Raw genomic sequence first — 17,085 nt, 5'->3', positions numbered from 1 at the left:
ATTTTCTCACAGACCTCCATACAATATGACTTGTTTTTGCAACCAGTGGAGTTTCCCCTTGCTGGTCATTAGAAAGAATGCAGATTAAAGGCACTTCGGCATTGCCTTCAATTTTTAACCAGGAGCTACCTGCTTTATCCTAAATAATGGGTCCAGAAACTTTACCTGCTTCCCACCACAGGAGCTATGGGTTAATTTTGCTCTTGATTGTTCAATGTGGAAAAAAGTCCTTTCAGTGTTTCAGAAACTGTTCATAGGGTTGAGTTTGAAGGGATGGATGTTGCCGATTGGTCAAGCACAGGCATTATTCACAAAATAAGGAAACAAAAAATGTAGTCTTTGTAAATGAGGATGTAATTGAGGAACACTGCAGCCTTCCAGCCTATTACAACATTGATGAGTTGTAAATAATGGTAAAAGGAAGACATTTGGAAATCAAAAAGAAGTAAGAGAACGGCATTAGCAGAACAATTGCAGGATATTTCCCTAATATTGATATTTAATTACATTCTTGGATAGCATGTGTGGGCATTCATGTATGATAATTTCCTTGTCAAGAGAGACCTGTAATGTGATAACTACTTGTGTCTGTCAGAAGTTCTTTTATGTTTCCCTCCATGTCATCATGGCACTGTTTCCCCTAGTGACCATGAACCACAAAAGCATCTGTAATGAGAGTGAAGGAGACAGAGAGAGGATCAGAGTTGAGAGAGAATGAATAACACAGGGTGTTAGCTATTATTCATGACAAACAGTCAACAGATATGATCTGTTGATGGAAAGGAGACTAAGACAGGCAGCGTCAAAGAAAATAAAAATGATCAACACAAAAGGTCAAATGAAGAGGAGAAAGACAATTTCTGGCAGTTCATCACTCTCATCTGCCCGTTCTTTATGTCGAGCTGAAATTATTATGGATTAGTTGATTGACTGGCACCTAATTTGATAATCAATTAATTGTGTGAGTCATTTTTTAAACAGAAATGCCAAATATTCTCAAAAGTGAAGACTTTCTATATTGAAGACATTACATTGATCACCTTGGGAAATTTTGTGACATTTCATAGGCCAAATATTTAATTAGTTTGTCAAGACAATGATCAGCAAATTGAACAATAATTCAACCAATTTTTTGTTACAGCCTTACCTTTTTATTAAGGCAAAACACTCATTTCAAAGTGAGCTGATTGTAGGCCAAATACTGTAAATAGTTTTATAGAAAAGGAGTGAATTCAAGAAATCTTCAGAGGACCAACGAAAATATAACGAGATTTATTTTGTCTATCCGCAGGGACGATGGGAAGGAAGGTCTGAAGTTCTACACCAATCCTTCATACTTTTTTGACCTGTGGAGAGAGAAAATGCTGCAGGACACAGAAGACAAGCGGAAGGAGAGGCGGAAACAGAAGGTATGTGTGGAAAATGACAAGCACACATACATTTTACTTGGAGTTGTTTGTGATGAGCACATGAACACCGAGAGCGAGAGTGAAGAAGAGGCTTCCTGTAACCTCCACAGATACAGATTGATGTGCGCTGCATGAATGAACTTGATAGATTCACAGGTCTGGCTTCATACAATGTAGCCTAATACATTAATTAGCCACCACTCATAGATTAATCAACTCTTCCTCCAGTCAGTCAACCCACTTAGTTATTACTTGTGTAATCATTAATTAATAGGAGCAGCTGCTGGTCAATTGCCCCCGCTTCTCTCATGGAGAGTACTGTGCGTCATCTCTTTGCCTGTACAGAAACACACACAGACACATAGCCTCATGAAGAAAATCTGTGTTCACAATCACATGCAGCTGATGTTGAACGCACACACACACACACACACACACACACACACACACACACACACACACACACACACACACACACACACACACACACACACACTCACACACACACACACACACACATTAAATGAAATAGCCTGCAAAAAATCGAGGGGTTTCCCACCCCCAGTGTCAGGAGCTCTAATCAGCACCAGCTGGAATTTCCCTGCGTGGGAAGCTGGGTGTGCTCCACATTTCGCCCCCTCACAGTCAATCAAAGATGGTAACAGTCATGTCAATGAGGAATAAGGACGGCGATATTACCAGCGAGAGTTCATGTGAATGAAGAGGATGTAATTTGTCGGTTATGAGGTTTTTAATGATTGTGGGAATGGTGCAGAGAGGATGGAGGGCAAGTTCAGCCAAAAATGAGTTGAGAGGATGGAGAGAGATTTACTTTTTTTTTTTTATATGCTAGTTTTGTATTCATCAGCCTTACATTAGTTCAATAATCAAATCCAGATTTTGAAAATGTAAAACAAAACATAAAGCTCATTTGCAACAGTAAATAGACCATATTTCCATCAGCGGGTTAGGTTGATATGACCGCTTGTAGCCGAAACTCATTCCAATGATTTCATTCTAATTAAAGCCCCGGGTGGGTTCAGCTTATAAAGCCATGTTCATTTCCCTCTTCGCCACACTGGCAGTTAGACAGACCCCATGGAAAGGCCTATAAGACATTCTCAGGGAGCAGGATGGATTAGAGGAATTACGCACACATATTTGTTGATTTGTGCAATCATCATGGCTCATGAAATGGTCTGAATGAGGATCAGGGCAAATACAGTGTGGAGAGTTTATGTGTGTGTTGGTGGAAAGCGTACAGAATCGGGCATTGAAAGGAGGCTGGAAAATAAGTTTTACATAGACATACAAATGCACAAATATGTAAAATTGAGTGTACAATACTGGTAGATTTACACCTCGTCACTTAGCCTATTGAATGGTTTTACCTTATCATCGTGTGTGCTGCTGTAATTATGTATATCCTTTGTGCTCTACCTTATTATTTCACCAGAAGATTACAGATTATCACCCATATTATACTTTGTTTCTAAATTGTAATATGAACACACACTCAAACAGACAGAAAAAGACAGACACATACAGGCATGGATGTGCAGTCTGATCCTTCCAAATGGTCGATGATCTACCATGCAGCTGCAGTGATGACGACCTAACAGGGCCTGCCACCTGTCAGTCAGTGTAATGCTATCTGAGATTGACTGCCAACACAATGTTCCAGTTCTCTCTCACTTTCTCTCCTCCCTAATGTCTGTCATGCAGTCTTTTTTTTTTGCTTGTTACTTTATATTACTCATTACGACTGCGCAGCATGGTTAAAAATCAATATAATAATGCTAATAAGAAAACTGTGCATTTTCACAACCTGGCATTGTGTATGAAAAGACAACATTCTTCAAGTAATAATATCTGTAAATCACTCTGAAGCATTCATTTAGACAACAGAGCTTAAAACAGCACAATCTTATGCCATCATATCATCACAATACAATACAATTGAAAGTCAGTGCTGTATTTTCAAAGTCAGTACATTTTCATTATTCAGAAATATCCAGCCTTATTAACCTGGGTTTCCAAACATTCTGAAAAGCAAAAACATTCAAATCTTCTCCACAATATAAAAAAAAAATAAGCAGAGGAAACAAAGCTGATACCCAAACAGTATCCATACACAACAACTGTAAGCCTAAAAATAACTGTAGGTGTACATGCAAAGCAGCCAGGATTTCTAATGTAGGTAATTAATTGTAAAGTAATTAACTGGGAGATGCCTGACATGTTTAATAGAGATCTGCTCTTGTCTTAGGGGAGCTTTGTGTGTCTGACTCTTCAAAGATTTCTAAAAACATCACCCCTTGAATCCACTGAACCAGGAAAGAGTGTTTGGATGCCTTCCAGCGAAAGGCAAAAGTAATTTGCTGAAGCTGGTGAGCAGGGAGACCCAGTTCACGCGTTAAGGTCAAAGTTTCTTCTTACAACGTAACAAATCAAATATTTAGTCCAGCGTGTTGAAGGATGAGATAGAATGATTCAGGGAGTGAAGCCGTGGTGAGGAAATTCATAACAGACGTACAGTTTGAACCAGAATAATGGAAGCAAGGTCAGACTTTAAAACCCTTTTTTAAGTCTTGTTTTGAACAGAAGTACATGGATGTTAAATACTTCTTCACTTCTTTTGTCCACTTAAAATAGGTCCACTTCTCAAGAAACCTTGACGTTTTCTCATGTCAAGTGTCAGTGTTCAGCATTGTATCATATATTATAGAGAATAGCTCTCATTTGCAAGGATTACAATTCAGAAATAGTCTATGATGTGTTTCCTGGAGGAGGATGTGCAAAATTCATAATGCAAAGTCAAAGTTTTTTTGTGTTTTTGTTTTTTTTTACATTGTGAAACATGATGTAAAAGCCTGTTTGAAAAAATAATGACCGACTCACATCTACAGCATCATAAAAAGGTTGCTTTGGAGTGTGAGAGTTGAAAGAAGTGGTGATGAGAAACTACCTGAATGTTTAAAACAAAAATGTCAGCTGAAATGAAACCATATTTTAGTTTAATTCTCCACTAACACATTTTACCTCTTTAAACTGGCAGCTGAAAAACGAAAAAGAGTGTATTATATTTTCAGTTTGGCACTTTTTGGTTGACTATACAGTATTTATATTTAATACATTTATTTGTATTCATAGTACGACTTTAATTCATCTCTACATTACCAATAGTAATAGTTATTCTGAAACCACATTTACACAATGACACACTACAGTACACACACAGGCACACACAGATTAGCAGCCAATGATAAATGAAAAGCAGCACAGAGCAGAGGGAAGGGAACAGAAACCTGCAGTGTCCTAATCTCATTAGCTCCTGTGTTAGCCTCTGCCTCAGTGGATTAGCAGCAGACTTTGCACTGAGCCAGTCAGTCTCAGGGAGATGGAGAGAGTGCGAGGGAAGTCCTAGGGACTTACTAGAAAAGAAGCTGATGAGACACAGAGAGAGAAAGTTGGCAAGAGAGGAGGAAAAAGAGCATCTCTGCCTCTCTTTGAGATCAGTGTTTGAGTCCACGCTACATCGCTGTTTGTCTTTAGAGTCGGAATCCCCTGTGGAGAATCCCCTTCGGCTCTGCCTCCCCTCCTATTGTCTCATTATAGCACTCACAGACATCCTAATGGAATATATTGACATTAAAGTTGCAGACTGTTTTTCTTATTTGGCCCAGTCTAAAAGTATCGCTGCCAGTCCTCATTAAAAACCAGTGGGTGTTCATCACAGACAGTATAAAAAACGCTTTCTTACATTGTTACAGGTGACTGGTGAAGAAATCTCTCCCGACTTCTAAAATGAAATAAAAAGACTGCCGGGGCTTACATTTGCAAAGGTGATATCAGATGTAGATGATGAGAAAACCAATAAAGAGCACATTTTTTCTTGTTATGCCTGTGAGACAAACCTGTATGTACAGGTTATAAATATACAAAAATTAAATTAAGTTGCCCTCCCCCTCCCTACAAAAAGAATATAAATATTTTTACACACCCCCCCCCCCCTTCTGTGGTTGCCATGGCAACTACTTGGGTCCATTCAAGAGATAGCAGGCTTTGAGCAGTGTAACGCAGAGATGGACCGAGACCGACACCCTGAACGGATCCCTGCTAAGGGCCACAGCAGCTGCACACATCCGAGGCTGCACCACTGTCGAAACAGACACACTGGGGGGTGGGTGGTGGTGGGGGTGTTCATGGAAGTTATTTGGACTAGAAAAAGGATTCTGTTTCACCTCAGTCTGATCTCAGTGGCTCCTGTGCAAAAAGATGAATTACTTTCATCCAGAGCGCGGTGGACCTGTATTGAGTATTGGAGCTGCGTATAAAGATCTTTTACTGCTCAGACACAGTAGAACATGAGGGAATTCATTTTAAAAGTTGACCTTTCATCTTTCAACAATTATGATGCTTTGGCAACAGTGGTCTCAGCTATCTTTAGTATATTGCAGCAAGTACATCTTAGGGTTACTGTTAAAGTCATGTTTACAAAAACCATTATCTTCCAGCAAAAGATTGTACATGTTAAATATTTTATTTTATTATAGCCTGTCTTGTCCACAACACAGTTACAGCATGTACCAGGCTTAATGGTTGTTTCCAACCAGAGAGAGATGCTCTCTTGAACAGCAGATTGTTTTTTCGTGAACAGCACCTTTTGTACACATAAGAATTAAGAGGTATGTTTGGAGTGTTGTAAATCATATGCAACTCCTTATTAAAGCAGCGATTTGCATCACTCCTGTGATTTCAGTATGCTTGCCTCCATCCTCTATTGGTCACCTTTGTATGCAAGAAGTTTGTCCATCTGCAGGACAGTGACAACAGTTATGAAGAAGATAACATGAAATTTGAATCATGGTTGGAGATGATCTTCCGTGACTTTGCAGTTATTGTTATACATGGACTATTTGGATGCTTTGCTCCAAGGGATGGGTTAATCTGTTTTGATGACATCAAACTAGATTTAGATCACAATGTGCTGGATGGTTTGTAATGAGCTAAGAAAGTAGACAGGATGCTGCATATGCACACTTCAAGACAGGATTTATTCTGCCAGTGTGCTAATAACTCATCTTATCATGTTGTTCTTATAGTTTGTCACAAGCAAGTGCAACTGTTTGAGTGTTTGTTAGCTTGTTATTACACATAACATTTAAAGTTTCATTTTGAAACATTGAAAGTGAGGCAAGACTGTAGTTTGGAAATGATATTCCGCGATGTTACTTTGGGCTTATTTATGTTTGGTGTGACAAAATGATATCCAGCCTTTGCTGTAGATAGCGCATTTGCACTAATGCTCCTCTCTTCCACAAGTTACATACACTATGTGAAGTGTCAGGACTGACGTGCACTAAAAGTAAATATAGAGGACTGAGAGCTCTATGTTATATCTTGGATACATTTTCCATTTTTATACAGTTTTCACAGTCAAAAACAGGGTTAATGTAGGTCATTTATAAGTTGTTTGAAAACATTTGAAGGTGTAATATTTTGTGGTGTTTTAGTGGCCCTGGCAGAAAAAAAAACAAACAGAAATACTGACGTAGGATATCTCTTCCTCTGTCTTCCTTCCTGTCAACCGTTGCTTTACAGTTTCTTTTCTAAATCCCAGTCTAACTCTGTCTAACTCTGTGCAGCTGGAAATGCCTTATCTTGTGTGTCCCAAGGGCCTTATAAGAGTCCTCTCTGAAACCCCTCCTCCCTTCCTCACCCCCCCAGAGGTAAGACTTTCTCCCTTCAAGCACCTGCCCCCCCCCCCACCCATCAGAGCATCTGCTCCCCACACAGTAGCCTGCAGCCCTCTAACACTAACTGATGCTCTGATACTAACAACCCCCCCCCCCCCCAAGTACCTATCCTGACTGCATCCCAGTTCTGTACTAGAGGTAGGAAACCAGGAGTCATTATACCTTTTGTCAGTAATCTTCCAAAAAGGTACACTGATTTCAAATGTAGTATTTTTTGAATTCTCACTAGATGTCTGACTACATGTAGCTCCTCAGTACATTTTTGCTCACAAAATACTACTATAATAGTTTTTGACATAATAGCTGCTAACATGCAGTTTTAACTGAAGTGGGTCGCACTAGAAAACTCTTAATTTATTTATGCCTAGTTAGTTTCAGCCAAACCTGAAACAACTAGGTAAAACATTTGTAAAATTCAAAATGAAGTCAATGACGGTTGAATGCCTTAAGCTGCTGTTCACAGTGTGTTTTGGCCAAATTTGTCTGTTCACACCTCAATATGTATGAAATAGGATAGGATACTATAAGACTGAGGAATTTGGGACACAGCCATGAATTAGACTCTTCACTAACAGCAAGAGATCTCACACCTCATATTCGTCATATGTTTGCTAGGTTTGAATGAACTGCACATTGCTGAGTGACAGGAACCCTCTTCAGCTGACTTATTTGCCTCCCTGACATCCTTTTGGTGGTAACACTAACACTAATTTCTTCCTCTGTGTCGACTGGATTGCTGCTACAAATATAACTTATATATATCAAAACATAATAGTTTCTGATACACATTTTCTTTTCTGTTATTTAAAAGTATCCAGCACAATACTTGATGTCACTGTGAGGCTTCATAATAATGCAGGATATCACAATACTGCAGTCAAACTGACTGCACACCCATCATTTTGTGTTCTTTAACTGCCCAATGATTATCTCATAAGAGGAACAGTCATTTCAGAAGAATGTACAACGCAAATCGAATAGATGATCAGCAGCAGTGGTGTGTGTATTGTGTTAAGGGTTTGTGTTATTGTCAGCAGCAGGGTGGTCCATTGGCCCTGCGCCTTTGCGGGCCTCCCTGTGGGGGTTATTTACGCACACAGCCGCAGTTCTGCTGAGTCTGTCACATTGAACATGCACACAAAACTACACCTGCAGGTACACACAAAAAAACTGTTCATACAGTACAAGTGTGTTTGCATATATGCACACAGGCAGGCACATGCGATTGCATTCTGTACACAGCATTAATCTGTAGCTACTGTATTACACAAACACACATACACACACATTACTTACTCACAGCGACACTCTCTCTGCCAGCACCAGTCCATTCAGATGAATGATGGCGACCTAGCAGAAGCACACAGCCTTCTGAAATTAGCGACATTTATAAAAGCTGTGACACACACACACACACACACACACACACACTACAGGCTACACAGTCCCTGTTTCTCATTTTCTCTCTGACATAAATACAGTGCACCCCCCCCCCCCCCCCCCCCCCCCCCCCCCCACACACACACACACACACACACACACACACACACACACACACCCCACCCCTGTTTACGCTTTGCTTTTTTCCCCCCAAGACTGTTGTCACATCAACATTGCTGCACTAAAGCGACACTCTGTGATGTTGTGTTGGACAGATGGTGGTTGTCTGGTGGCATTATGTGTTTGACTCTGGCTCTTTACCTGTGTTTCCTTCCCATGTTATCAGCCAGTGAGTGTGATCACTTATTATTTTGCTTTAATGCCTCTCTAAATATTGGCATGACACGATGACTGCAAACCTTTCAGGAAGTCAGAAGCCAGTTGAAGGAAAATTAATTTTCCAAATGATGTAGCAGAAATTGCAGTAGATTTTGAGGGCTCAGCACAGTTTGAGGAAATGTCAGTAACTTAAAATATTTGACCTTCTGACGCAGCTCCTTCAGCCTCCGCAGACAGCGTTGTCAGGACACATTGCTTAGTCATGTTTGGAATGAATGATATTCAGTTTGTCAGTCCAGATATATGAAAGTGCTGGAGGAGAGTAGCAGGCGGATGGTTGTCTGGATGTGTGTGTGCTTGAGCGCAGAGGCTTCCCCTTAGCCAATGCCTCATCAGGGGTAATGGGCCATGATGAATCAGAATCTAATCAATGTGCATTAGCATTACGATTTATCCCTGTGCTCGCTTTCAGCGGTCTGGCAACAGCAGTGGACGGGCAAAATCAACTTCATTTAGCCAAAGCAGAGGAGATGCTGTCCACAACCCACGATGTGTTGAATCAGCCGCCTGTTGGCCAGCATGTTTCATTTGAAGACCAGCTCACACACACAGAGTTATTTAATAAGCAGCATAGCCACCCCAGAGAATGTATGTGACATAAAAGAAATGAATTAGTATTGGTTTTAATGGAGAGTGCCAGAGTCGTAGGCTGGAAATGATGAAGGAAATAAACGCATAAACACAGGTGTGTACTGTACACACACATACACGATCTACGTAGTCTGTCTGCTATACTAAAAGAAGCTAGAAAGCCATCAAGGGGAAATGTTTGTGCAAAAGCAGTTTGCAGAATGTGTTAAACTGTTTTTCCATATATTGACTATACAAACAAATTCCATGAAAAGACCAAAACCAACAATGATTTGATTCGAACGCAAGTGTTGCCTATGTAGCCAAAGTCTCATAGCTTATTCCTCTGTGCCACATTCATTATTTAGCTTCTTTTTTTAATGAAAGTATATATTCATGACAATTTTTTATAGATTTATATCTTCAGGATAAAAAAAATGTGCTGCGGAAGTCAGAAAGTTTTGAGAGGCCAACTAAGACATTGTTGTTTTGTTCTTTGGAATTGTTGATAATGAAAAATATATAGAATGATGTCAAGAAAATGTGCTGATACAAGTAGAAAATGTGTTTTTATTTAGATGTATTATCTTACGATTGCATATTATTATGATGATATGAATGCATGACGTGGTTCTGGATAATGAAACTAATTGAGACGGTGCTTTCATGCATACTAGTATTTAGTTGAACTGTACAAATGCCTCCTTCTTCATTTTAGTGTCCTTGTTGTTCTTCTGCTTCAATATGCCATGTATTACTTTGAGTTAACTCACATGTGTGTTTGTTGTGCATTTCATTCCTCACTGTGTGCTGCTGTGATAGGTTTGTTTCATACACACATGTAGAAATACACCTTTGTAGTATATCCTCTGTTCCAGTGAGATCTCTCCCTTTGTACCTCAGTCTTCTTTCTTTCTGTGCCGAAGCTCGGCTCTGTTTTTTATCCCAGTGTGTGTCTGTGTGTGTGTGTGTGTGTGTGTGTGTGTGTGTGTGTGTGTGTGTGTGTGTGTGTGTGTGTGTGTGTGTGTGTGTGTGTGTGTGTGTGTGTGTTTGTATGTTCAACACTGGACTGTGTGTGACTGTGTTGCTGTGCTCTACCTGCATTGTGACGTCGCAAGCTGTGCACGTTGTCATTTTTTTGTTTAACAGCACTTTTCTTTTCCCCTCTTTCCCTTTGTCCCACTATGTCCTCGCCACCCACTGTTTTTTGTCCCTGTTGACTATATGCTGTGCAGCGGTGTTGTGCTCAATCCTGCGCCGTGTTGATTTTTTGACCCGCTCCCCTCACCCTTGGTGCTTCTTTTGTGGTTTTTGTTTTTTTTCTTGTAGTTGCAGGACCCCCGCATGTATGATCAGGTCTATAGGTACTTAGACCTTCCAGGGCAGGTATGTGAAAATACAGCGATTATTTCAAAACAATGTTTGTGATTTCTGCCATAGCAGCTCAGTTTCTTTTTTTTGTGTGTGTGTGCTGAAAGTCAGTCATGCTGAAGTTTGGGAGGTACGGAGTGCTATTTAACAATGGACTTGAGTAAATGACTTTCATTAGATGCAAAAAAAACTTTCAAATGTCAACTTAGTATTACTTTCTGAGTTCCACTTGAATAATAATTTTTCAGTCCGTTAGCGCTCCTTGTTCCCAAACTGGTATGATAGTATTTACTTTTCTGTGAAGTGTTTTATTGAATCCTGCCTCTTAAATGTGTGTGATATTCCTCTTCAGCCAGCTAGTTCAGGACAAACCATCTAGTTTAAGAATGCAGTTGTTCACAGTATGGAAACATCTAGCTGCTATGTATAGTCAAGATGAACAGTGCAGGAATGAGGCTTTGGTGTAATCTATATAGATCTTTATATGCCACATGGACAGTTGAATAAAAATGGTATAGAAGATGTAAACTTTTTGATTTGGTTTGTGTGTTTGGTCTATTTAAATAGTCAAAATGTTTTTCTTTTTACCTCTAAATCTGACAGCAAATTTCAGCCAGTTGTGATAGTATGTAACAGGCGATCACTTTCTGTTTTGTCTGATAAAATGAATGAGATTTACTCAACAGCAGCTAATCTGTCTTCTCTCTCTTCCCCTCTTCTTCTCATCTCTGTTCACAATTTTCTTTCTCTCCATCCCCAAACTATCTTTTGTTAACTCATCCTTTTTTTTGGCCTGTACTGTTTCCCACATCTCGCTCATCTTCCTATTCCTTCCAACCATTTCTTCCCGCACCATCATCACCATCGTCTCAACACCTCCTCCCACCAAAGCTGAAGGCAATAGACCGTCCGCAGGAGCCGGAGAAGATACCTCGGGCACCACACGATCGTAAAAAGGAGTGGCAGAAACTGGCACTGGGTGCAGAGCTGGCACAGGACATACCCGACGACAAACACAGAGAGGCCAACGGCTCCGCAGGTTACCACGACAACAGGTGTGTGAAGGTGGCTCTCCCAGTGTGAGGTTACGCCACATTTTAAACCTGTCTCTGACCATGCCAAAAACATTTAGGTACTTCAAAGCATATAATTACAATTTCTTAATCTAGGAAAGTCAACCTATTTAACTGCTATTCTGCCTGTTAGCAGTTCACATCAGGTGTCTAATGATGAGACTAATTTGCACATTTACATCCTCGTAACCATGGAAATACAGAATGTGTAATGCCTGATTTAAAAGAGCATTGAGCTTCAATAATACTGATTGGATGAACATAGATTTTTTTTTGCAGGATGTAATCACTCGGATCAACAAAAATAAATTGTGCCCATTCCACAGAGAATGGGCTCTTACAATTTACACCTCACTGGCACCAAGGAAACAACAGCAATGATTAAGGTCCCTCACAGTTGTGATTGCATTTATTGTGCCTCAAAGCTCCAATGCCACTCTTATTCAATCATTTCAGCCACTCAATGAGATTAAAGCTAAAAGGCAAAAAAATGTGAATTAGTGCTTTTCTTAGATTTGTTAGTGCCATAAGTAGTTGCCATAAAGTCTTTTCTCTGAGCAAAATTGAATATAAATTTAAGGTTTTGAGTTCATCTAAAATGATGTGTTTGAATGCCTTTTGGTGTTGTGGTCAAATAGACAAGGAGTGCATGATGGAAAGCACTACCAAATGTCACAAAAGGGGGGAGCTGGGATCTGATTGGCCAGGGGAGACACAAGGAGCAGGACAGGGCTAACGAGGAAAATGCAGGGCAGGTGTAAAGAGGATCACACGAGGAAAACACTGTGCAAACTGAAAATCAATACCCCGAAAAAACACTCTTACGAAACCCAATTATAAACAAGCAAAACCAAATGACTGAATACAATGATGGAACCCAAATGAGACTGGAAACCAAGAGAAAAAGAGTCCAAACAAATGAGGCCACGACACCAAAGAATCATCTCAGTTATTTTTATGGCTAAGCCACTCATACATTCACAGATCTCTGGTGACAGACAGAGCAGAACAAAATGTGTATGCCATGCTTTTAAAAATCTGAATAATCGTGTTTTTTGCATGAGTAAAAAGCTATTTTCTGTTTTTTGTTTATTGTTCTTTCTGTATCGAAATATCAGATGATAAATCAACAGAGAACTGCATGATGGCACACCGAAAAGTTGTAAAATGTTAATGTTGTCCATTCACAAAAAAAGAGTTTCAGCTTGTTGAAACAGATCTCTGGTATAGGATATTATATTGTTACTTTTAGCTCAATTGATTTTGAGCGGCAGGATTGTACAGTCTTCTTTTAAAATTCTTTTCACACTGAGTTGTATTTAATATTAAGTGGGCACTTACATCCTGTATACATGTACACCACAATCACTTTAAGTCAACCTCTGTATAATGACCTTGTTAATTCATTATCAGTGTTGATTTTAATTGTAAAGTTTCACAGGGTGGCGAGATGATTTACAGGTTGAGAAAGAAGAAGAAAAAAAAGGTCTGCAAAGTAATATTATTGTAATTTTTCTGACTTTTCAGAAGGATAAGAGGGAAAAGTCACCACTCATTGGCTCATGTAGATGTTTATCATTTTAAGGAGCCATAAAGTGATTAGAAATCATCGGTGTATTCAATATGTAGCATGAGCATAATGTTTTATATTTCCGCTCTTAGCTGATTTATTTTGTCTGTGATACAGTTATGACAGAAAAATGAATTTATGCAGGTTAGATACGACTGAAAGTGACAACAGACACTAAACAAAGTCCAAAGTCAGCAAGGGGAATTCAAAGAGTAACCTAGACATAACGTTGGATAAATGACAAGTGAGAAAATGAAAACCCCTCTCTTTGCTCAGGGCTCCCTTATACATGGAGCAAATGGACGGACCCTTCTCGCTGGCGGCGCTGCCCTACACCCAGATGAACGAGCTGCTGAACCGCACCGGGGACAGAATGTATTCGCGGCCCCACGACCCTCCGCCACCTCCACCTCCCATGCACTCCCTGGGAGAGATCAAGCCACCTTCTGTGATCAGGTGAGACATGCCACAAAACACAACACAGCTCTCTTTTTTTAAACTTCCTTCTGAAACTGTCGGTAATAGTTACTCGGTAAAAATTACTTAAAATCTTTAGTAGCAGCAGCGATAGCAACAGCGCTCACATTTGCATGCCAGAAAGTTAGCTTGCCAACTTACCTGAAGGATGAAGAAAATCCTGCTCAAATTGATTCAAACAAGTGTGAAAAATTGTTTATGATTAACGTTTCACACAAAAATGCATTCCCACCTCATCACTTTTTTTTTTTTTAATTTTATCTCCTCTTTTCTCTCATGGATCAATTGGTCATAGCGAGCGGCAGCCCATTACTTTTTTTTGTGTGTGTTTATTCTGTTGAAGAGGGGGGAGGATTGTCTGCTCTGTTAAAGCTTAGCAGACAGAGAAGAAGGGAGGGATGGATGGATGTATAGATGAATGTTTTGCAGATGGAGGGGGAAAAAAGAAAAGACAAGGAGAAGGGAAGGATCAATAAAGAGTTAAGGCCACTGAGCGTATTACAGGTTGTTATTCTGCTGCACACTTCTGCTGCATATGTCAGCGTTCGAAGGGATGGAGAGATCAGAGGGAATGATTAAAGCTATGGCTGCAGCACCGGGAAAATATCTCATTGATTTTTGCAGAAGTCCTTTCAGCTATTTTCTCTTTCTACTCAAAACCCCTCTTTTTCCCCCACATCTTTCTCTGTCCCCCTGTTCTTATTTACTTTTCAATCTTTTTCTGACCTCTGGTTCTGGTGTCATGCTGCTTCTTCCTTCTTTTTTTAACTTAAGTCATGTTCCCTATCTCCTTTTCTCACTTAAGTCTCACTTCATCCCCTTTAAAATATTGGTAGTGATAAAGCCTCAAGTGTGCTCAGAGGAGATACTCATATAATTTCCCTCCTCCTCCTCTCCTCCTCCTCGCTGTGATTTTTGTCTGAAGCGATTTTCTGTGTAGGAAGAAAATTTACTTGTGAACATGTCGGCCTTTGTGTAGCAATGTCCTGGTTAGTAGCTCAATCCACCCATACATCCTCAGCATCAGTGAATGGACACGTTAATAACATTCTCTCTCTAATGTAAGAGTTCCTGTCAGATATAGATGCTCTGTGCCTTTAACACTCCTCTCTGATTAACACCGACTCTCATTTGGCAGTCTAACATGATGCATCTTTTGGCACGTTGTGATTTGCAGTATTTTCTATTTTGCTGATAGAGTTAAGAATCCTCTGCAGAGGCATCATCACTCCATCCGAACTTCTAAACCTCTCTGACAGCACTAAATGTAAAAATCTGCTGTATATATGATCACTTCCACCAGTATTAAGTCTCCTTAACATCCAGTTTTCTTTTTTTATTCCCCTTTTCCCCTCAGGCACCTTTTAAGGTTGAAACCAATCATCTTATTCAACCCTGTTTGACAGTACAGCATACACTCTACACTCTGTATTTATTTGTTTGTGTTTCAACTCTTTAGTGAAATATTCAAAGCCAAGTATGGATTTTTTTTTAGTGCCGCATCATCAAATAGAAGCGAGATAACTTGTGCATCGGTTGTGCAAAAAACCCCCCCAAAAAACAGGTTTAGCTGAGTTTGTATGGTTCAAGAGGTCAAGGTGAGCAGCAGCTGAGCCTGATGTACTGCTGCACTTTTTTCAACTATAATTGCTTTAATCGTCTTTTAAAAAATACCTGAATCAAAATGAATGTCTTCTTCTGCAACACTCGCAAAATGACCGTGATGAGTTCACTCTGTATTTCCCTCACTCTTATTCTTTCTTATTCTTAATCTCCATCATGACCTGCTTTATCTCTCTCTTCTTCCCTCCAGCTCCAGTTCAGGTTTTTCCGACAGCAGACCTCAGTCTCCAGCCCGGACAGCAGGTCTCAACTCCACTCCTCCTCCTCCGCCTCCACCACTTCCCCCTCCACCTCCTCCCTTACCCTCCTCGGGCATGCGGGGTACACCTCCTCCCCCCATTCCCCCTCTACCACTCCAGCAGCACCCCCCGGCCATCCCGCCTCCCCCGGCCCCTCTCCAGATCGCCCCAGGGGTGCTCCACCCGGCCCCTCCGCCCGTGGCGCCTCCTCTCCACTCCTCCTCCCCGGCCCGTCTCCAGCAGGTCCTGGACAAGGGCCCACTCATGGGCTCTGCGACCCATTCAGACGGCACCATCCTTCCACCTCCCCCACCGCCTCCTCCTCTTCCTCTCCCAGGGGCACGGAGCTCCTCGCCCTGTCTGTCAGGCCCGCCACCTTTGCCTGCCTTCCCCTCAGCAGGAGCCATGGCCTCCCCACCAACCCACGCCACCCTCCACGATGTGGGGAGCAAGAGGCACCATCCCACCAATCTGCCACCCATCAGCGACGCTCGCAGTGTGCTGTTGGAGGCTATCCGAAAAGGTGGGTCATGTTTCACTTGGAACATTCCCCTTTAAAGCTGCACAAACTCCTTTTTCTTGGACATAGCAGCTGTTTGATTTTCATCATCAAATCATTATTTTTCTCTGTTGCCAGTAGCTTTAGCCAGCAATGATGTGAGACCTGTTTTTTATTCCTGAATGAAGCACTATGTCTACTGTTTACTCTAACCCTAACCCTAATCCGATTATTAAGTTTGATTCCTTAATTGTTTTATTTGCCAGTGACTCTGTCAAATGAGACACACAATTCAACATATATGAACAATGACAATGTGTATTTTGAAAGGAGTCATCCCTTGTGATGACCACAGATATGGATCATATCCCTACAGCGCCCCTTAGCGTTAGAAGCGTTTTAGCTCATTGTGTTTTGGTGTTATGGCTGCATCTTTACTGTTTTGGTTCACTCTTATTACCATCGTCGTCATCATTTCCAGCCACAGCTGTTTTCAGCAAAAAAGCTTTAAAAATCTATAGTAATGTACCTGTCCAGCAAGTGAGCTGAACATAGTGGAATATTTAGCAAGTACAGAGACTCCAGGAGTTTAGAGAGCTGAAAGGAGAGAGAATATGAGATTTGTCGTGTATAATTAAGCCAGTTTTCTGACAGGTTTCAACTTTCTGTGTTTAATCTGAAAATATATATCACAGAAAGACATTTCACTCTGCTGC

General features: G+C 40.7%; 1 protein-coding gene across 1 annotated transcript in view; it reads left to right on the top strand.

The window, feature by feature from the left end:
* Positions 1–17,085, top strand: part of wasf1 (WASP family member 1) — a 34,603-nt gene that overhangs the window by 16,801 nt on the left and 717 nt on the right. The window contains exons 4-7 of the mRNA XM_062437341.1: positions 1,292–1,409; positions 11,780–11,943; positions 13,808–13,987; positions 15,822–16,393. Of these exons, the coding sequence (XP_062293325.1) occupies positions 1,292–1,409; positions 11,780–11,943; positions 13,808–13,987; positions 15,822–16,393 (1,034 nt within the window). The remainder of the gene's footprint in view (positions 1–1,291; positions 1,410–11,779; positions 11,944–13,807; positions 13,988–15,821; positions 16,394–17,085) is intronic.

Source organism: Scomber scombrus, chromosome 17 (genome assembly GCF_963691925.1).
Source record: "Scomber scombrus chromosome 17, fScoSco1.1, whole genome shotgun sequence".
NCBI lineage: Eukaryota > Metazoa > Chordata > Actinopteri > Scombriformes > Scombridae > Scomber > Scomber scombrus.
Note: the sequence above shows the minus strand (reverse complement) of the source record. Positions and strands in the feature narration are given on the sequence as shown.